This window comes from Leuresthes tenuis, unplaced genomic scaffold, assembly GCF_036924035.1.
Source record: "Leuresthes tenuis unplaced genomic scaffold, fLeuTen1.0.hap1 SCAF_24, whole genome shotgun sequence".
Lineage (NCBI taxonomy): Eukaryota > Metazoa > Chordata > Actinopteri > Atheriniformes > Atherinopsidae > Leuresthes > Leuresthes tenuis.
Genome location: NW_027325378.1, coordinates 3,408,013 through 3,430,664, shown reverse-complemented (window position 1 = coordinate 3,430,664; position 22,652 = coordinate 3,408,013). Strand labels below are relative to the sequence as shown.

Below are 22,652 nucleotides of genomic sequence, written 5' to 3'. Positions count from 1 at the left end.
AAGCCTCATTTACACTGATCACAACACAGCTGCAGACTGGCGTTCGCTTTGTTGTCTCATGACTGAGCTTGATGAGGGGAAACCTGCTTGGTCACCGACTACAGAGAAGAAACTAAACTACAAACAGAGTTTTCCTGTAATTTCTGCCTACCATGACACCGTTTAACCCCGTCGCCCTACCCTGACCTCTGCTGTACTGCTCTTATTCGCTTATTCTTATTCCCTATCTCTACTCTGTCACCTCTGACATAGTCAGACTAGTGGGTTCCTTCTATGTAGTTTATTGTTAGCTTTTTGTATAGCTTGTTATATCTTCATTTGTGAGTCGCTTTGGATAAAAGCGTCTGCTGAATACATGAGCATAAACAACATAAACATTAGTGTTTCCAGGAGTCCTACTGGTAGGTCTTGAGTACTGATAGATTAAAAGGGTAAAAAAAGAGGTAGCCAGTAAACAAAAAGGGAAGAAAGCACATTTTGATTTGTATGAAGACAATGACACATGGTGAATTCAGCCAGCTGAAAGGTGAAAAGGGAGAAAAAGAATTGAAAAGAGAGAATACAGTTGAGTTAGAGCATGAACAGAAGTTACAAGGAGAGAAGGAGGGAGCTTGTGAAGATATGAACTACGAGTTGGGGAGGAAAGGGTAGATAGAGAAGAGTTACAACAGAAAAGGAGTTGGACAAGAAAGGGAGAACAAAGATGTCTCAGGGGGTGCAGAGCCAGGTGTGAGGGGATTTGAGGAGGACAGCAGAGAGATGGATAGTTCGGAGGAGTGTGGCGATTCTCCGGAAGAAACTGCAATACAGTGGCCTGATCCTCTGCATTCAGCTCCTCTCTGCAGAGCCGTGATCATCTTAGCATCTGCCAGCATGCATTAATCAACATGACAAAAGGAAGTAATCTGACAAGAAGCAGTGTGTGCAGGAATGCTCAACCCTTGTGTGTGTGCAAGCAGGTGTGTGCAGGAAAAGAAGAGTTTTAGATACACCTGATTTGAGATTTCCATCAAAGCTGTACCACAGGGTACTCGGGCGAAAGAAACCTTTTTTTCATAGGTTTACAACTCCTATTAACCCTAAAAGAAGACATCCTTCAGACAGGGCACAAGAAAGCCTGAGTGTTTCACATATGGAAGCCATTTTCTTTCACGTGGCCTTGCTTAAACCAGCCATCGCCTCTTTTAAGGCAACGCATGTTTACACTGGGCGGTCTGTGGATTTTAAACTGTCGTCTGATTTCACTGCATGAATGTACACTCGCCAAGGGTAAATATTCTTCCAAAAGATTTTGAGGTTTCACAGAGGGGTGTGTGTTCATTGAAAAAGACCTTGAATCTTTGTTTGGAACAAGGTTGTGTCAACACTAATATTTTTTGTGGATGGAAGCTGCAGAAACAACACAGTTGTGGCTAAGGCTGATGACATCATTTATGCACAGAATGTATCATTGTGGGGCAGCTGTTGGAGCTGGCGGTATTGACACAGCGGGCTGCTATAATAGGAACTGTGCTTTGCAAAATACTTTTAGGTCAAGCATGAAATGGCTTCGTATAAAATAAGATGAAACATTTTTATGCGTACTTTGCAGAAGGGAACAGGAAACTGGTCCAAGTCCAAATCCAAGTTCAATATGCCAACAAATGTTACTGTGCACAGACCATCGTAGTTTCATTCATAGCAGGTTTAAAGGCTGGTCCAAAACAGAGAGATGAGGAAAAGAAAGACAAAAGTCATGACCTTTTTTATACATATACTCCTAAAAACTCCTAAAAATCACTACTTAAAGCAACTCTTTGGTACTCAGGGATGTGCAAGATCTGCCAAAGACATCTATGAATTTTAGAGAATTATCCACTGAAGCTAACTTGCTAACTCGCTAGATCTGGAGCTGCCCAGAGAGCATATTTCCTCTTACAAGGTACAGTGTACGATGCCATCCTCTTGTGAGCCGTATGGAAGGATAGGCAGACAATGAATGAAACACTAAACCCAATAAAAGCTCAAGTTCTTGCAAAGCAGCTACTGGATTGTATTTTTAATGGGAAAGCCTTTGAGCTGAGTCGATTTTTTCTTACTTAGTTACTGTTATTTTACCATTTAGAGGAGAACTCTATGGTTAAAGGAGACATATTATATTTTTTATTAAATTCATTAAATGTTCGTGACATCCAAGCATACAAGAACAGCTATTTCACTCACAAATAGGAACACTAAATTCAACAACCAGCAAGTAGGTGGTCGTCAAATTAAATTAACTCCTCCATCACATGTCAACTCCATGTTTTTTGTCTAAGTTTTGAAAGGCTGCAGTTGGGAACCGTTGCTTATATGGGCAACGTTTCACAGATTTTTCCAACTGATGCTTTATTTGACTGAAAGTTTCTGACTAGGAAGAATCAAGAAGTCAGATTTCTCTGTATTTAAGTACAGTTTGTCGACCCTGACTCCCACAGTTTAAGTCATTCCCACAGAAAGATAGCTTATCTTGTAAACATAAAACCTTTTATTTGTTATTTTTGGTCAAAATAATTCTTTCTTAACTGACCTACAGAATTTCCACTAAATAGCAAAGCAGAAAGTAAGCGCTCCAACTTCCCAGCTGAGCAACAGGGAACGTACCATGATTTGAAGCTGTGGCTGGAAATAAAGATGGGGATAATTCACAGTACCTTCCAAATCTGAAAGACTCACTAAACTTATATTCAGATCGAGGTGGTCCAAAACAAAGTGAGAGGGTTGTGTTATGAAGAGTTTTTGAGTTCATACCCATTTCAGACACCCAAATACATGCTCAAAAGCACAAAAAAGTGATTTTTTTCATTCATGTCTCCTTTATTGTTATGAATTGAAATGATCGATTTCTGCTAAAGAAAGATGAAACAGTCGGTTTGAATGTAACTATTTTCTCATTTTATACATTTATTTAAGGTAACATGCATCCTTTCTTCCCTTAAATGAGCATTTAAGGTTTTGATTTGCTAAAATTCTGCTGTTGCCATCAAGAACGAGATGTTCAGAAGACGGTATGCACACATATTCACCTGTGGGGGCTGACTGAGGTGGGAACCAGGGTTTTCTGGAGGGAAACGCTATCATTTAGGTGTCAGAGCCTCTCCTGACCGAGGCTGACAACACCGCATGCCCTCCACCCCCACTCCAACCTCACCTCAATCTCACCACCTCACAGAGACCCGCACCACCTCATCCACTTCCAGCCCCCTAACCCACCCAGCAACACACCACAACACTGCTGCCACCGCTCTGAAAGCCTAAACCAGAGAGGAGAAAGAGAGGGCCTCCTGACAGCGGAAACAGAAGCACTTTAAAGCTCCAAACCCTTTCACTGAGATCAAAGGGCCAAAGAAACAGAGCCAGCTGAGACCCAAGGAGAGAGGAAAGGGAGCTGAGACAAGGAGAAAGAGAAGACAGACAAGATAGAAACTGAGAGACACAAACAGAGGAAGGTAGCTAGTTCTTGATATTTCTATGGGAAAGTCTACATTAAGTTCTGCCACAAAAGCACATCCCAGTGACTTCGAGGCAGCTTTTAACATTTAACTACAGTTTACTTTATGGCAAACCAGTAGCCTGTATAGTTGAAGAAGTCATCTCTATGGCAACTACACTAAGCCAATAACAAGAACAAATACCCACATATGATTGTTTTTCAGAAACATGACTAACAGTCCCGTTAGGCCGGCTACACATGGTGTTATTCTTGGCCGATCCAGATCAAAGATGGCTTTTAAAGAGGTTAAAAGACAGATAAACAGAAACATATTCATGTAATCTTATCTATCCATCCATCCTTATCTGCTTATCTGAGTTCAGGTCACGAAGGGAACAGGTCCAGGAGGGAAACCAAGACACCCGAGGAGAGGTGGATGATTGGGAGAAAAGAACCCCTTTAGGTTTTGGTGCTGATCCACATCTCTTTCATTAGCCTTTTTCAAATAGTCTGTTTCAAAACGAGACTGAGCTGTGGTGTCCTGTGTGAAAGTACAGAGATTCTGTATTTTGGAACGCAACGTTCGAACCAACAACTGTGTCATTATTCAGCTTTCTGAGAGTAAGCACCCAGTGATGTGGCACTGAGCCGCCTATATTTGGTCCTTTAAATTACCAAAGGACAACAGCAGAAGCCTCACAAAGACACCTTTCTTTATTTTTCTTTTTGGAAGCTGGGGATTTACTCTGTTGCATTATATCGACCCACAGAAAAGTTTGGATCCGATTAGTTCTGTATCCAAAGAATCAGTCACCCTGTGCAAAAAATACATAAATCCTTAAGTTTAGACTGCAGAACCAGCTCTCTATTGAAATCCTTTAGTTGTTTCTTCTTCCATTTTGCTTGTTTGTTGTCATGACAGCATCATGACTTGAATCACCAACTAATTTCAGACTGTAATTATAGTACATTTGGTTTAATAACTGCATTTTGCAGCAGCCAACACAAACTGCCCGTGCTGACGGTCGCAGTTCTTGTGGGCCCCACATGCTTTAATATAGTACCCGTAGCTGCCATATGCAGGTAGGTGAATGAAAGCAACAGCGGCTTTATGTTCTTTCCAAACCCTGTAACACATAACAATTGAGTTAAAGTTGAAGGTGAAAAAGCAAATAGCTTTTTTGGTTGTTGGTCTGCCTTGATATATCAGTGGAGGCAGCCTATTTAATGAGAGCATTTCAGTAATAAGGTCAGGCGCTTCTAAGACAGTTCTACAGTCATTTCTGTGCTTTTAAGTTGTTCTTCTGGCTTGTTTGGGCAGTTCAGGCTATGAAACTGGCAGCGTATGGCGAGGTTGCCAGGCTTTCAGGGTAACTATGCCTCCCTCAAAACTGTAAGGTCTCAGTGTGACCTCCTGACATCAAAGGCCTGGGTGGGTTCGGGGGGTAGGGAAGGCGTTCTATTCATGGTCACATCAAGCAGGATTCCCTCTCGGTGGGATACCTCTGGAGGCGTTCCAGACATTCCCATCCACCGTGGAGTCAGCTCACACACATGCTGTCCAGTTGAATACTCTCCTTCAGTAAATCCGGTGCGTCTGTCCACATATAAGCAGCAGCAGGAACACCCTCGTCCTGCATGAACGATGCACAGTACATCCCTGTGGGCACGTATCACTTCCATGCCACTGGAGTGATAACATATATTTATCAACTGCAGTCAGTGACTGTGACAGGCTGAGGTCATAACAACCGGGTCCAGGTGTCAGAGGCTCCATTTTAAACCGTAACTCCAATGCTTTCTGGTTTTTAAATAAAGGATCTTTGCCTAACGAGTCAGGGGATTAGAAATTATCAGAAAAGACAGAATCTTCTCACTTGTGGTGGTTTTTGAAAAGTTTATGTTTGGCTCCGCCACGCAGCAGGGTTTTTTATTCTCACGGGCTGTTTTGAAAACCCTTTTTCCACACTGCAATTAAATGTAATTTCAGCCATCGAGATAAGAATGTCTACCAAAACGAATCAACTTAGTTCGTAGCAAGAAAAGGAAAACTTGAAAGTGAAATTGCACAAAATGAGCCGGCCTTTTTTCCTGTAATTTCAAGCTGGCTGGAGTCAGGGAACAAACGTGATTTTCTTCTGCCTTTTTAGTCTTTTCCCATGCTTGATTTGGCCTTTTACAAATAGAGCAGTCGCTTTCAATGGCACTTTCCACCTTCATCTCAGCTCGCTGCAAATATGTGCCTGATTGCCTTTTTTTTTTCTATTTTTTATAAAGCAAGAGAGTAAGCACAGGTGGAATTAGCTAGCAGTCAGTGTTTTGAGTTCTTCTGGCATGCCTGAGGCTAGAGAGAAGACAGGAGGAGACTCCTGGGTGTTAAAGTGTTAAACTTCTCAAAACAGAGAGGAAGCACATCTATCTTCTTTTTCCTCTTAAGCATTGTCTCGATGGCCTTGATGCCTTTACACAAACATTCAACTGACGCCTGCAGCCAAACAGTGCTCAGGCTCCACACCCCATCGGCTTCACAACCTGACAAGTCAGGTAATGAGCACGCCTGTCTGTGTGTGAAGGTGCAGCCTACAGGTGAGGGGCGGCGAGGAGAATGAGTGTGGCCGAGGGGCAGCGGCGGCTCCGCACGATCCCCCTCAATTCACCACGTCACACTGGGCAGCTGAAATGAGCAGCCGCACGGATGGGCCTGAGCGAATCCAAAACAATACACAGCACTACAAGACAGCAGAGACACACTGCTGGAGATGGTTAATCCTTCAGACAGAGATCTGAGGTGGAACAAGAGAAAAAATAAAGGGGATCGGGAGGAAGAAATGGGGCTGAGACACAGAGGGAGCATCAGGTACAAGACACAGAAATATGTGTTGCCTCTGTGGCACCAGAAATCTCCTTTTCAGAGCAAAATTCATCACGTTTTCCTAACACACACTTCTTTCAGAGGAGGGAAAGGAGAGAAAAGCTGGACAGAAGAAAGGCAAGCGTTGGTGGGAAAGTGAACAGACACAGCCTACTTTATTCTGGCCATTTCATCCATCTTGTTGGGCTAATAAAACGTCAAGTGGAGTTCCTTGATATTTAATCATGAAGGGGCTGAATGCGTGGCGGTGCCATGCTCAGGCTTGACGAAGCTTTGGGAGGCTTAAACACAGACCTGTGGAAATTTTGGACAGGCCCAAAGGAGTATGTATCACAAAGCTGCTACATAAGTGAACAAAACTGATATGAATGGGAGGGAATTCCTAATGAGCCAGCTTTGGGAAACATTCATCTTTTCTTGCTTTGGCTCAGCTCCCCAGCCTGTCCGCAAAAGTAAACTTTCATTCCTAATTTAGTAAAATCGCTGGTACATAAAGCTCAAAGAAGTGATGGACATGCAACAAAAACCCTGCTGCATTCTTACAAGTGCATTCACCCTGCAGCTGTGTGCATGACTCTGCATATTTGCACAGCTCCCGCCGGACACATGCCATGGAAAACACTTCACAAGCTGACGCCCTCTTAGAGAAAAAGCGAGGTATCACGGGACACAGAAATAGCAAGGGGGCTTCTTTGTGGCCCTTGCCTCAAACAACATCATTAGATGAATCCGTCCTCTATCATGCTATCAGATGTAATGGACGCCACATCTGATAAGCGAGATAACGAAGGTACAAGAGAAAAGAATCCTTTTATGTGATATGAATTAATTTTCACTGGTGAGGAGAGTGGAAAAGGAGGACAAACAGAAGCAATACGAGAGGAAATAAACCAATTTTCTCCCACATTAGCAGAACTTCAGCCACATTAAAAGCATCCTATAACAAACGTGGGAATATTTCACATTGTTTTGTTTAGGTTCGCTTCAATCATTTTCTGAAAGCTCGAGTAGGAGAGATGGAAGCTAAGGAGAAAGGGAGGAAAGGAAGGGAGGGACGGAGAGGAGAGGATGGAAAATAGGGAGCGTTGGAGAGGATTTATGACCCTGTTCCCTCGGTCTCGTTACTCGCTATAACTGGCCCCCAGAGTGGGATCGCTGGGTCTGGAGCCCTGAGATCAGAGTAATGGAAATTCCACATTTCTACACGGCTACAGCATGACGTCTGTAGGGCACAGACTGAGCTGAAAAAGCTGAAAACTGACTGCTTACACTGATCATTCTGCATTAGGTGAAGAGCAGCCTCTCTAAAAATCATTCATTCCTCATGTTGAGGAAAAGTACATTTAAGTGGCACCTTCTTCTAGCTGGAGGCTCCTTTTAAAACTGCAGCCGAAGGTCGTGGAGACGACGTGAGGCAGCGTGCTGTCAGTGCTGGCTTATAGGCTGCTGCCGTCTAAAAGGTCCTCACCAGTGAGAGGAGACTTCACAAAGCCAGTTAAGAAGCTCATAAAACTGCCACAACCATCAAATGACTTCCCAGTTCTTTAACTTCTGTGCTCCTTATGAATACTTCGCAGAAAGTATATCATTATAGGACAACCACTGCAGTTCTCTACTAAATTATGAGCTGATGAGAATATTAGTCCGTTAATTAGCTTATTAAGATGACATTCAGTACTTTCTTTTGTCAAACGCCATCATAACCTGACCGGAAAATAAAAGCCATATGAACAGGACTCAGTCTTTTTCCAGTATGAGCTGCAGGCATTTTTAAGGTCTGAAATAGAGAGTGGCAGATTAATTTATAGTAATTTATTAGAAGATGCAGAACGCACATTCTAATGATTTATTTCTGTAAACTGCAAATTGTCAAATTAAAGTCTGATTTCTTTTGATATTTAAGGGTAAAAAAACCCCATAAAAATTACAAACTGTATTTTAAAAAAGTGACGCTGGAAGGCTGCATTTATTTCAAACCTCTCTGTGTGTGTGTGTGTGTGTGTGTGTGTGTGTGTGTGTGTGTGTGCGAGCGTAGCTGAGAGCGTGCACACACACATTAGCGCAGAGCTGGTGGCACCTGCCCGTTATCTCTTCCTCTCAGACCTGGTTTTCCATTGTGCTCCCTGGGAGAGCTACAAATTGAGATCTCAAACATGAAGAGGGGGCAAATGACTTGTGTAAAGAAAATCAAATCCACTAATGTGTTACATGTGCAAATTCTCAGGCCTCATATTAGAGATTAACGCGCTCCTCTCTTATCAAAAAATGTACCTTTTTCAAAGCAGTCTTTAATGGACCCTTAAATTAAATTCCACCCTGGACTAACACTGAGGAAATTATAATGAATGGGAAATATGTGTTGAAGGAATAATAAGGCAGGAATAAAGTGTTATGTAAGGGATCAGACTGGAAATGCTATGAATTCTTCTCTAAATCTTAAAATTACGGTTAGCCTTTAAGTGATAAATTTAAATATTTAGAAAGGATAAAAAAAATAGCTATAAAAACATGTGATATTCAATAAGTAGGTAGAAATATAAGCATGTAGAGTGTCAGGAGCAGCCAAAGTGTGGGTAATCCGAGCCGGCTAAGTAGTTTTTGAACACGTTTTAGCAGATCTCCACAGGTAATGACTCAACCTTAAAACCTTTACAGGCCTTGTCAAATATCTTCAGTGCCAAACTCATCTCTTTTTTTTTTTTTCTTCCGACCTGCGGGATCTATCCTTCTCAAAACACACAGGTGCCTTAAAATATCACGGTCCTGTGCACAGGCTAAAGGAAAAACAGACTACGCTGCCCATTTAGGCTTCTGAAACTGGTGTATTACAAAAAAATAGATATACTGTAACTTCAATCTGCCCACATTTCTGCTTAGGCATTTATCTCCTTTCTCTCTAAATCCTGAAATTGCCTCAGAATAAAAAAAAAGCAGAGGGGGGTGGGGGGGTGGGACACTTTCCCCTACAGAGTGGCGCACAACTTTCTTTCTTCCCCTTTTTTTTCCCCCTCCTGTGAAAATTGAAGAGGCTTTATGTCAAATACGGCTAAAGTCAGCCTCTCCATATCAAACAACGCAGCGCGAAAATTACTGTGGCGATGATAAGGCTGCCAGATAGAGAGGGAGAGGGGAGAGAGGAGGGGGAGGAAAAACTGAAAGGAAGTGACTCTACTCAATTATACAGCAAAATTGGTATGACTGAATATTTTTCATTCAGGTGACTGATAGTATCAGTGAAACTGCAATGCAGATAAATACAGGAGCCTTCTGTCAAGAATAAACACCATTAATCATGAAGCCAGCGACTGCGTGACCGCCTGTCCCCCTGACTTACTCCACAGAGAAAGTATTAAAGAAGGAGGGAGGGATGGAGGGAAGGCAGTGACTGCGCTATGGAGGGGTGACCTATGAAGTCATACAGAATGGGTTTTGGACAGTTGGAGAGGAAGATGAAAAAGTGGCCTTCGTCTTTTTGCCCCTGCTTTTTGGTGACAGCATTCATATCGGGACAGAGATTGTCAGATGCGATTAGGAAATAATCTTTCATTCTTACTGTAATTTATGGCTTCACTTTGCACATGCTTCACTTTGCACATGTTTAAATAATGTGTGGACATTATTTAAACATGGGTATTAACGGCAAATTTTCAAACAGACTTTCTTCTTCTTCTTTTTTTTTTTTTAGACGAAAAAAAAATTAAAAATGTTGCTTTAAATTCAAAACAAAGGCCGAAAACAGACAGAATGACTGCTGATAGAAGCTAAAAACCTGATGCATAAATTTGATCAAATGAGGCCACGAACCATCAAAGTCCGTAATAAATAGCCAGTGATGAAACTGCACCCTGCAAACATTTCATCGCCAGCCACAACAGAAGCTACAGCAGTTTCTTTTGTTCTTCCCATTGTTTTGCTTCATGTGTGCGTGCTCGCACTTGTGTGTGAGAGCGCTGCAACGCTCGGCCTCATCCCATCTGGAACGAGGTGTTGAGATAAGACCGTGGTCTTTATGCTAAGCAACACGCCGCGCCACTGCGCAGCAGATTGGGCGCTCTGACAACAGTTTATGTAAATAACAGACCAAGTCGGCACACAACTTCAAAGAAAACACCAACGGTGAGGACAGCGAGGGGGGAGAATCTCACTAAAAATAAAGCTGAAATTAAAGGGTAAGAAGGTGATTCAGCAAGCTAGAGCCACGCTGCACTCATTAAAAATAACAAAGCATTTTAAGCAACAGCTCGCGCAGTCCTAAACTCTTCCCTGGTTCATCATTTGTGAGCTGAGCTTGTGCTGTGCAGTGAGGCCGAGTCTGCAGCTGGACAAACACACTTCTGAATGAAATAACCACACAGGCCAGGAACACGGAGACCCGCCTTCAATCTGTACCCCAGGTTCAATTATTTTATGTTCATTTAAAAAAAAATGTGATGCTGACAGTCCTGAAGGAAAAAAAAATCATATTTATGTTATATCTCACTCTCAAGCACAGAAATATGATCATTAATTCAGAATTAATCTGCAAAGTCAAAGCGTGAGCAAAGCACTCTTTGTTTTACAACTTTATAAACTCTTAAATTGACTCAGCTTGCCTTAATTCTTTGGCAAATTCACATGCGGTAAGTGATCAAAAGGCCGCGAGTCAATTGCTTATCCCATAAGAATGTTTTGTTGTTTTAGTGGCCCCATTCACAGCACGAGTGCCGGGACTCCAAAGTAAACTCCGCTGCCGATAATTGACTTGTGACGAATACCTCTGTTTGTTCTGAGCGGTATCCGGGTGACCGAGGGCCGGCGTTGAGCTGCATGAGAGGGCTGTTTTGTTTTGCTGTGTACCGTGGTCAGGCAATAAAGCTGGAGTGAAAGGAGCGGTCTCTACTCTCCCCCCAAAAACTCCCATTAAGCCAGTCCTGCACAATGGTGGAGGCAGAGGGGACCAGAGCTCCCACAGAGAGCCTGCTCGTCACTGATCAATGTGTTTATTTAGGCAGGAAGCATCTTCTCTGGGGCTCTTTTGCCACTATTTGAGGCTGAAAGTTTGCCGTTTCTAGACCAGAGAGGAAAAAAAGAGGGAAAAGTACAGGGTTGACGGCAGGAAAGTCTTGACTCAGTCGAGCTTTATTGAAATCAGAGAAAGCCAGAAGAAGCTTGTTGTTGGGATTAACTGAGGTTGCCGAAACTCCTGTTAAGTGCTGTTCTTTCATGCGACAAAGTTTCTCCGTACAGCACAAGCAGGGGCCTCCACCCCCTCCCCTAACCCTGAGGCTTTAATATTGAATGGCACATTGGTACCTTCCCCACTAGAATTCATAAACTAAACGATTAGCCTCTGTCTGTAATTGCACTCTCCCTTGCCTAATAGGGGAGGTGAGGTAAAGAGGGAAAAAAACAAAGGACAGTTAATTTGTGATTTCCTCTGCTCATTTGAAGGCAAATTAAGTGTCAAACAGCTAATACGGAGCATATTTCATTTTATGAGCTTTTAATTTAATTCCACCGCCTCATATCGTTGGAACCCGTTAGCTGCGCTGCTAACACCCGCTCTTGGTCTGCAAACGAGGGCCATAAATAAACATGTTTCAATTAGGCCCTTCACAGTAATAGGATATGATTCTGTTCATTTGCCACGTTCGGATGGTGGATGTGTCGTTGTGGCGGAGAGGAAACAAGCTGCTGGGCGTTCATAGTGTTTTTCTCCGGCCACGGATGCCCGGTGGTGGCTGACTCGTGTGCGCGGCGGGGGAAGCTGGCTGGATTGATGGAACTGCCGCAGGGCCAACCCAACTGTAATTACAGGCCGTAATGAGAGGTTGCATGGGGAAGTACTGCAATAATAGTCCCTGTGTACTTAGGCATATCTTTGAGAGGGCTAATAACGATTAATTCTGCACACGGAGGAGAACTTGTCTTAAAACAATTCAATATTTCTCCATAAGCCGCCTCCTGTCCTACATTTCCCCGAAGCGACAGCTATACGTTGACTGCCTCTGTTTGCCTGGGCTGGCTACAAGCAACATTACCGAGCAGAATGCATCACTTAAGTCCCGGCAGAGATCGACCTTTTTGGCTGCAGTTTCTCGCTCATAAAGTTCGGCCACAGCTCGAAGTTGCACGAAACCTGGGCGTGTAATTAACTCCAATTTGCCATCAGGTGGTTGCTGTAATACAACGTGTGATGAGGGCTTCTTCTCACTGAGGAATTCAGTGCTGTTTTTTAATCAAGCAGGCAATATCGCTGCTTCCCTGTGAAAAGATTTAAAAGAAGCTTAATAGATAATGTGTGCGACGCTGAGCTCACAGAGTTGATTTAAATATGGCCGGCTACTCAACAGCTGTCTTATAATCATGACAAACAGTTTCCCTCCACAAAGCGTGTCATATTAAACAGCTCTATGCTTATAGGCTCGGATAAATAGGCCTTAAGTAGCGTGGCAGAGCATGGCCGTGTCTGCAATGACAGCAAACCAAGCACGCAGATAACTCCTGTCCAGACAGAGTGACTGAAGACACCGGTGCTGCATAACGTCTCCCCCCTTAATTCAATTCCCTGGATCAGCGTTGTCCCTCTTAGCCCCCCTTTCTCATTTTTCACCTCGCCCTCCCTATGCTGTGCTCCACATCGTACCAAAGCACTCCTGACGGATAACAAGCCCGACTGTTTGCTTGAGCCTATGCTGCCTGTGAGTGTTCGCCCCATTATCTCCGCATAAGCTAAATGCTAAATTATATTTGCCATTTTGTTTGCAGTGACACGGGACATCAATCACCTCCCCTTTTCCCTTTTTTATTTCCACCCCCTTCTCCCACTGCCGAGCCGCTGAGCAGGAGACGAGAGGTTGAGAGGTGGGGTGGGCCGGAGGTGGAGGGGTGGGGTGGACATAAAAAATTCATTACGCTTAGTGGCACATCAGCAAGGGAGAGATATGACTCCTGGAGGAGGAGAGGGGGGAGCTGATAATGATGAAGAATATCAAACATAATGCGGCCCAAGTAGCTGCCCCATCCAATTTGTCCTCGTCGTGCGGTGATCGCTTCCTTCGTGTCCTCATAGTGTACTTACTGTGTGGATGCAGAGAATAAAAGTAGGGGAAAAGGAAAAGAGTGAAAGGGGCTGAGTAAAAGTGAGCTGAGGGATGAGAGTGCTTTAAAGCTCTCTGCTGACCTGGTCAGCGCCACCGGAAGCACTCCAGGACTTACGCTGCTTGGACTAACTGCTCTTTCTAATGATGAATGACGCCATGTTTTTACCTTACTTTATATTTGATTGACTGAACATGCATATGACTGGATGGGGCAGGGCGGGGGGGTTGTTGCATGCAGTCAGGAGCCCATCCGTGTCTGTCAGAGACGGGTAGATGTCAGCAGAGGCATTGCTTCCTCCTCTTGGCAGGGCTTGATCACTGCTCTTATGAGAATTGCGTGCTCCCAGGCTCCCCTTGCCCTGCTCTCATTTTCATGTCTCTGACACATGTTCATTTGCGTGTCTCTGACATGCGGATCATGTTGCGCACGTACAGGGCCGTGGCCTTTGATCCTAAGAGGCAAAACGAGGCACCCAACGGAGGCACCCAGGAGGAGGATGCTCCACGCCCACGGGCGGAAGGAAGTTGATTTGTATCGCCAAATGCAGTCGTGATCAGCAATATTTCAGTTGTGAGGCTATGCTTTGAGTGTGTGTGACCAGTTTGAGAGACTTACACATGAAGAGGGGGCACGGGGGAGGGGTCATAGATGTAACGTCCCTGGGTATGCCTGTCGTCAATCGGCACAGGAGGGTGGAAGGCGGGGAAGAACTGTGGAGCAGCTGTGGAGAACAGAAAAGAGAAGACACATAAGATACTTTTCTTTATAGTTTGTAGGAGCAGTTTTTCATGTGAATTCATTATGTCCTGAGCTAATCTAAATAGCAGCCATAATGAAAGGCAGCGGTTGATGGCTATCTTTCAGCAGACCCACCCAGATGAGACCTCATTAAACGCGCTGAGCTAAAAACTGCACTGCTCCAAAATGTTCGCTGAGGAAGTCTTCGTAAATGTCTCAAGGCTGATAGAACTCAAAATAAACAGCGACAAATAACTGAAAGAAAAGCAGCCAAATGGCACATTTCTCACCGTGCCAAGCATAATGTGGTTTTATACAAAGAATAACATTTAAGTACAACCAATGGAACGTACAAAACGAGAACAAAAACATCCTTTTCCATTTGAGTGTTTTGTCACAACTGCCAGAGAGAATCCAGAGGCTTCTTTTTTCCCCCCTCCAGATAAAACATCACAACATTTGCATAATATGTGCTTCCAAGCTTTTCTCTATTTTTACCCCTGAAATTGAAACTGTTGCGCTGCCTCCAGACCAAAATCCCATAGTGCGCACCCGTCCTCTAACCTTAACTGCACTGCACACGAAAAACTTGAAAGTTAAAGCTGGAAAAGCATGTTGGACAAGTTAAAACAAGCTAACTGTGAGCGGGAGTTTTGCTTTCAGTGCTGCCAGAGTTATTAGGCGAAAACATACAGAACGAAGAGGTACACACAGATGAATCACATCTTCATTCACATCCCACTGCTCAAACATGTGTCACTTTACTGCCGTGCCTGAGACCACTGCCAAGCTGTGTCTCACCACCCTGAGGCAAAGCGTGTCAACATCTGCATAACTTCACACAGCAAGTCTGAGGCTGCTAGCTATGTGTTTTTACTTGTAAACATTTGAGCCAATATGGCAGATGGCCAAACTCTGGGGTGCCAAACGGCTCCACAAGTATCAGGCCATGACAAACACAGCTGCATCTCCGGGCAACACAGCAGGTGTTGATCCAGGTCTGCTTACCTCATCAGCCATTCATTTAATAGGATGATTATTGCCAGCTTGGGCCAAAAAAGCTGCAATTAAGAGGTGATCCGGTTGGTGTTGTTTGTAATCCAAAAAAATTCAATATAATACTGCTTTAAGCTACTAATATCAGGGTCGAAGCAGGTTGCAAGTAGTTGGAGACCTACAGGAGCATTTAAAAACACACCACTTGTATAATTGTTATGCAGCTGGCAAGTAAAACTTGTCAAGCAGGGATTTCAAACCCTGGATCTTTGTATCTCAAGGTAAGATGTTGTCTGTTGAAAAGAAAGAGAGAAAAACCTTTTGAGGATAAAATTTACCTGTCCAACATTTGGCAGAATAGAAAGAAGAACTACAGTTAGACCGTTAATTACAGTTAATTAACATTAAACTTCTGATACTGAGTGTCTAAAGAATGAATGAAGTTTTGCAGCATTTGAGAGATGCACCTTCACACTGTGGCAAACTTTAATTATCAATCAGTGGATGTGTGGGGGACATAAAACTGACTGACCGAGAACTCCAAATATCATTCCTTAAATGGTGTAATTTGACAGAATATTGCATTTGACAATCTTGTCTGTTAAACGCCCCCTTTTTCAAAATGTTATGTGTCCATTTTGTAACACAGGCCTCCCGCCAAGCTACCCGGGTGATGCAACTTCAGTGTTTTTGGCAATATTTGAAAGTTCTTCTCAGAGCAAAAGACGAAACCGTACAGCTGTTTTCACAAGCTACATTCACACTGCTGTTTTCTGCATTACACAGCTGCAGTAATCAGTAATTATCTTACTTTTCATTAGTTGATGCACCAGACTTTTGGCGCCAACTAAGATAGAAAAAGTCAGAAGGGATTGAAGTCTGTCTGCTGGAATATTGACATGGTTTGACAGAATATTGCTTTTGTCAGTCTGCACTACGGTGTGTTGCATTCCAAACCATCCAAAGTCTCTAATTCACCTATTGATCATTAAGATGTCCTTTTACTGAAATATACCGCATAGCAACACTGGATTATGTAACAAGTGAAAATAAAACTTAGTCAAACTCCCACAAACCATGCAAGAGTTTTTATCCAGTGCTCACAATAACAGAGATAAGTTGTAAAAGCCTCCTCCATACAGCTCTGGCAAGTATCTGACCGCTCTGACTCTGTTTGATAGTTTTCTCCCGGTGATTCTGTTTTTTTGGCTTGGCTCACTTTGGCTGATTCCAGAGCAGCTCGGGGAGGGAGAGGTGAGGGGATGCTGGGACGGAGGGAAGGACGGTGGTAGACAAGGGCAAAATCTGATCTGTTTACGCTCCCCGGCTCCACTCCTGGGCATTCGGCCCTTTGCTGTCAGACTCGGACATGAACCTTCAGGTTTACAACCGCTCTGTGTGTTGTATACCAGCTCGATGTGAGTAAAAAATTCAAGTACTCTAATCTAACTCATCCCTGCCCACATAACAGGAAGTCTATACTAACCTCTGTCATTTTGGAGGATTGGGAATGACTACAGAGAGTACAACTGTGAAATCATTTTAAAGACTCCACCCATACACCCCTGCAACACACAACTTCATTCCCACATCCACCACTCCTCATTGAATTACCCAGATCCCCCTTTTGTTTATGTCTCTGGAGCTACTCACTCAGCACAGCCCTGTGCATAGTCTCGACTCTTTTTCTTACTCCTTCATCACGCGCTCCCTCCCCCCCACCCTCCTCTTGCTGTTGCCAATGACTTAGCCGCACAGCAAACCATTCCGCTGAGGTTTATTTAAATCCAACTCAGAAGTTTACTTTACCATAGCCCTATCTAAATAGAGCCTGCCACCTCTTTTACACCAGCGCAGCTCTCCATTAGCAAGGCAAACAGCCTTGTGTCACTAGAGGGAATGTATACACTCACAAAGAACAGAGAGTAAAGGAAAGTGGGGGAGAGCCTCCATCCTGCAATCCATCTCCAGTGTTTCCTGTAGGGACTCCTTACTGTTTACTCCGAGACTAAATTGCCCCTGCTCTTCTGGATATTTAGGGGCATTCGAGTTTTCGAACACAGAATACAGCTGGAAGGCACGCAGGAAGCCAAAAGGCGCACACGTCACAGTTCCTACATTCTCTCTGGGGCCACACACCGCAGCGTTCCTAAATAAAACATAATCACAAAGGTTTTGTCCCGGCTGCATGAGGAAAAACCACCGGGCAATTCAAAAATCATCTCAGCCAATCGAACGCTGAGATTTTGAGGGATCTAAAACACCGGATATCAGAGTTTGAAAACATTTTTGCAGAGCTTTCTCTCAATCAGTCACCTCTTCAGAACTCTCCTCAAACAATTCAATGCCCTCTGTGCAATCTGTAAAACTGCAGTATTCGTCTTTTTGAAGAAAAAAAAAAATGTCCCCGTCTTTTATAAGAAGGGATGGGAGCTATTAAGACATGATAACAAATGGGTCTTAATGAAAGGGCAATTAGAAGCAAACTTTGACCAGGCTCATTAATTCTAATTCAACACAAACTCGCCATGCTCAGGACCAAAAGCCAGCTTCCCCTTCATTAAAGAGAGGATGGTAATTGCCTTGTCCTTTATTGGACGCTTGAATCGTTTCAAAAGAAGGGGGAGGATAAAGCCTAAAGCACATCATTTGCAATGTCCTTATGGGTTAATCTCCTTTCATAAAAGGAGTTTTGCCAAAGAGGATCTTCACTGCGCTTTGGAAGGCATATGATGTGATACTTGTGGAGAATTTGAGCTGTCACTCGCAATTCTGATTTGGGTTGTGATAATACAAACAATTTCTCTCCTTTTTCTTTTGTTGTCAAGTCAGCACTGTGAGTTTATTGTCTTGACGGCTAAACCTGGGCTCCGCCTGTCCTCTGGTGAGGGTTCACTGACTCTGCTGTAACAGAGTGTCACCTGCAGCCGAGGACGAAACTCTCTTCTATAAACACTGCGCTTCTCATCGATGCTCCGCTGCAAGAGCACAAAGAGCCAGTGACAGATTGTCATAAGTGACTAAGGCGGAGTGAGAAAAGGGCTGCCGGGGCCTGCTCCAGAGGTTTGTGAATTGCTAATGTGGAACATATGAAGCCTGTGCCGGGGCTGGGACTGCCAGATTTCATTATGCCACCTCTCTCCATGCTCATGATCTCACTGCTCAGGCACGCTCGTCTGCAGCGAGGCCTGCGGTTTACACCTCAACTTTGCAGCAGTTTGAGGAGTGTGTGAGAGATGCTAAAGACTTTGTTTGCATGATAATGCTCGTCGCTCCTTCCTGGAAGTCAAAACTTTTTCATTTAGCAAAACAGGGGGGTGTAACCATGGGTACATTTCTTTTTTATGTCGTTACTGCTGGTGAAGTCACCGTGAGATATTTAGAGCTGCAGCTTTTTTTTACAGCATGTGTTTTTCCCTTCTCAGATCATTTAATTTGAATTATTCTACCGGTCAATGTAACTCAGTACAGCAAAACTAAAATAACCATTCTGGGCATTTATGAGAGATGTTGGGATGATTCATGTCAGTGAGTATTAGCCATTTTTGTTCCTTCGAAGTGGAAACAGCTGATCACTGATGTGGGTAACATATGCACAATATCAGAACTGAAACCCTCACCCAAAAAACAACTAAAGCAAGTAAAACTAAAGCTGTTTCCACCAGCATTTTCTCAAACTTCACTCGGGGTGGCGGTGGAAACAACTTTAACAAAAAATAACAACATTTGTTGTGTTCCCATCAAGTGAACTGAATTTGAAGTCAACTTTCAGAATGTCACAAATCTGAAGCGACCGTTTGCAAAAAAGAAATTTGCACTCTACGCGATTCTATCAATTGGTTTAAAGCGAATAAACTAGTGTCACCAGAGGGTGGCGGTATAAGCCATGTTGCTACTGGTTGTAATTCAGTAGAAGAAGTAGTTGTCCTAATCCGAAGTTCCTCCACAGGAATTACTTTCATCTTTGGGAATATCTCCCCACGATATGTAGTCTTCTTTAAAAACTCAAAAAAACTTTTCATTCATCCTTTCTTATTCACAATTTCCTAATTGGAATTTATAAAACAGCAATGGAAATCTGGCTACAATCACTGCCCATCGGGCTGATTTCTGTTTAACTGGCTTGAAGCTAACAAATGCTAGCAAGCTAGCAAAAGCGGCGTAAAGCCTATTTTATGCTTCTCCGTTACGTTGACGGCGCAGTCGAGACGCCATTATTGAGCATTCAAAGTTCTGCGTCGAGGGAACACGTTGCTCTGCAATTCACCATGCTGCTGGGGGGGGTGGCTGTGTGTTTGTGTGGTTTCAGGGGTTATAGCCGAATCCTCGCCTTTTCTTCAGGTCACAGTAAACAACAGTAAACGATGGCGACCGAGGTGCAGCAGCTGATCGGGATGTAGCCTAGCGACAGGATGTCAAATGATGTGGAAAGGAAGCTCAAAGAAAGTCTTTACAGCACAAAGACAAAGCAAGGCAAGTCTGACATTTGGAGAAGTTTCTCAACTGTCCATAAATCTCTTTATTGATAGACTGTAAAATGACGTGTTTTCTCCTGGGTGAAGACACAAAATCAATGCATTTCTATTATTGTGCGGGCATAGATTCTCAAAGTTTTGCGGGTGCGGGCGGTAATGGTCAGAAATTCAGCGGGATGAAGAAAACAGTCTCTAGTACAGACCACACTTTGGGGGAGAAAACACAACCAAAATCGGTCAAAATATGCATCAGAAAATTAAGATAGAAATCCGGGTTTGTCTTGTATATTCTTTCTTTTTCTTTGAGGTTTTATTTCCATGCCCAAATAGACACCTCCCACTTTATCATTGTGATAAGTTACTGTATCTCCACTGTCTAATAACACTACACAACCATGGTAAGACGTTCCAAACCTGTCACTGTGTATGTACATGTCAAATCTCCCGACTGTGAGCATTTAGTGTGTCTGAGCTGTACGGCTACATGACTTTTGATCCCTCTCTCTAACAGAACTGTAACACTGAGCCTCTGATCACTATCAGCCTGGCAGGAGATGGAGATGAAGAGACTCGCGACACACTATCGGTACAAGTAGTTTGGAAGCTGCCTGTCTTGTGACGACAAATTCCCCCTCTGATCAATCCCTTCCTACCCCGCCTCTCACCATGTTTGCTTACACTGAGACTTCAAGCTGTTTGGACATGTAAATAACACTTTCGGAGACTGTTTAGCTAAGCTCAATGGGAGTTGCTGTTGACTTTTAGAGCGCTTTGCTTAATTACAGGTCCCAGATTGTTTCAGGTCTAATGGCCTAATTACCGCTGTATAAATTAGCCTAATGTTCATGCTGTGCTGAGCCTTCTCTACTGTATGCAATGCTGGGGCATTGCAACATAAAAAGATAGAGAAAAAAGTGTATTTAGCGAAGATACTGAGAAAGAGGGAGAGGAAAGCAGGCAGAGGTTAAATAACAGAAGAATGTGAAGCGTTGGCTTGCCAGTCTCTCTGCCATTCATCATATATGCCGGGCTGGCAGATCACACTCTGCCTCTGTAAATCAATAGTTTTTTCCCCTCTTCCGCTGTGTTCTCCTCTGCTTCTGCTTTCTCCGTCTCTCCTGCTGAGTTGCTCTCACACCCTTAAACACAAAACAAGCCTCTCTGTGGGTAAAAGTAATTAGCGTGGTGCAAAAGAAAAGCAGAGCAGAGGGGAGAAAATGAGCGGTAGAAAGAGAAATGATAACAGGCGTTCCGCTCAAGTATACATTCCATTGCTACTCGCTGTCACAAGTAATTTGTTTGTCTAGACTGAACAAGACAGCCTGTGCCCGTGGTTCTACAAGTCCATACATATTTTCTCTGAGGGTTGTTGCTCAAGCAGGTTATCTCTTGGGGCCAATATGTAAAACATTAAGTACACGACAATCTTCTTTACCTCCAGAACATGTAACAATTCCCTGCCAAGCTCATCAGCATTTTCCACGAGGTTTTACAGATAGGTATCCCGAGTTAAATATGTGTCCATCTGGAGGAGGTGCAGGACATTTAGTGCGTATTTGGCATACCAGCATCTGCAAAACATTTACCAAGTCCTTCTTAACAATTTGTGCACTAACACAAGGATTTCTTGCTTTAGAGTCAAGCTAAGCATGCACAACTCTTCCAGGGGCCCCGAGCACCATCCAACCCCCAGCTATGCCCTGTTTTTCTTCTCTCCCCCTGTATCCCCCATATGGATCAGGGAGTGAAGGTTATTTCAGAGGGCCTCTGAGGAGCACCAATCTATCTCCTACATTTGCAGAATTTCCCCCAGATTTGGATAAGCTGGGGAGCAGAACAAAGAGCTATGCATTGGCCCTCTCCCCTCACTCCTGCACCCTCACCGCCCCACCATACCCCTCAAGCCTCCTCTCCCCCACCCAGCTGGGGAAAGACGAAGCAGTTTAGTAGCTGAAACACTGTGCTACACCTCTCCTATCCCCCTCCTATCTTCATCTCTCACAACTGCCTATCTCCTTTTCTCCAAACTATGATAACTCTAAGACAGTAGGGAGTTGATTTAAGCCTCAGCTTAACTCACCAGGACTACACTACTCTTCTTTTACTTCTACTAACCACGTGTGATATATTCTAGTCAAGCACAAAGCCACTTCAAGGTTTTGATCTTAATTTAGAAACTGTAGTCGGTGAGAAAAAGAGTAAGATGCATTTAAAATCTGTTTTCTGAAGACTCATTCATGATTTCAAGAGATGCATTAAGTCATTTTACAGCTTCTGGTTGGGACGCAATGCAGGTGATACTAAACCTGCATGTGGCTGTAGCTGCAGGTACGCTTCATCTGATAACACACGCTGTACACCGCCTGGGAAAATGGGCGCCATCTCAGTTTTGAATCATGCACAGGGGCCACTGACCACAACCGGCCATTTTAATACAATTTTGTTTACCAAATCACTTTTCAAGTTAGCCATTGTTCTAGCAGACATTTCTCAATCTTGATTAAGAGAGGTAATCCATCACGCTGGGCGTTTTGTCACCTTTGTGTTCTTGGTAACGCAGTTGAAAGGAGGGTATAGTTTGAAAAATCTCTGTGACCCATTTAAAAACACGCCGATAAGTTTAAAGAGCAAGACGCAGAAAAGTAGCCTATTATTCGATATTACAACAGCAGAAAGGAGTAGCAGGTCCCTCTTTAATTATAAAAGGTTATAGTTTGAAAACTAGCAGTGCATTTCAATGTTTGGGAAGATTTTGAGTTCATGACTGGTAATACGATCCTATGCAAGTCATAGGTCTCTAACACTGTAAAGTTTAAGGAAATGGTCCTGCATTTGTGATTTTTTAAGTTTATAAACTCAACTATTTGAAGCCACAAGCCCAGACCCTTTTTGTGTTTTTGATGTATTTCCCCCTGTATCCCCCCCTGAGTCTCTTTGGTTTTCCACTGTCCTTTTACAGATATTACACAAAGTTTACTCAGGTCTCCAGAGGTAAGTGGCCATTATCTGGGCTAACGGAGGAAACTGTGTGTTAGGA

General features: G+C 43.6%; 1 protein-coding gene across 3 annotated transcripts in view; it reads right to left on the bottom strand.

Moving 5' to 3' along the window:
* gli3 (GLI family zinc finger 3) overlaps positions 1-22,652 on the bottom strand; it is a 92,702-nt gene that overhangs the window by 28,010 nt on the left and 42,040 nt on the right. For all 3 annotated transcript variants that reach the window (XM_072378659.1, XM_072378661.1, XM_072378660.1), the window contains exon 4: positions 14,022-14,127. In XM_072378659.1, the coding sequence (XP_072234760.1) occupies positions 14,022-14,127 (106 nt within the window). The remainder of the gene's footprint in view (positions 1-14,021; positions 14,128-22,652) is intronic.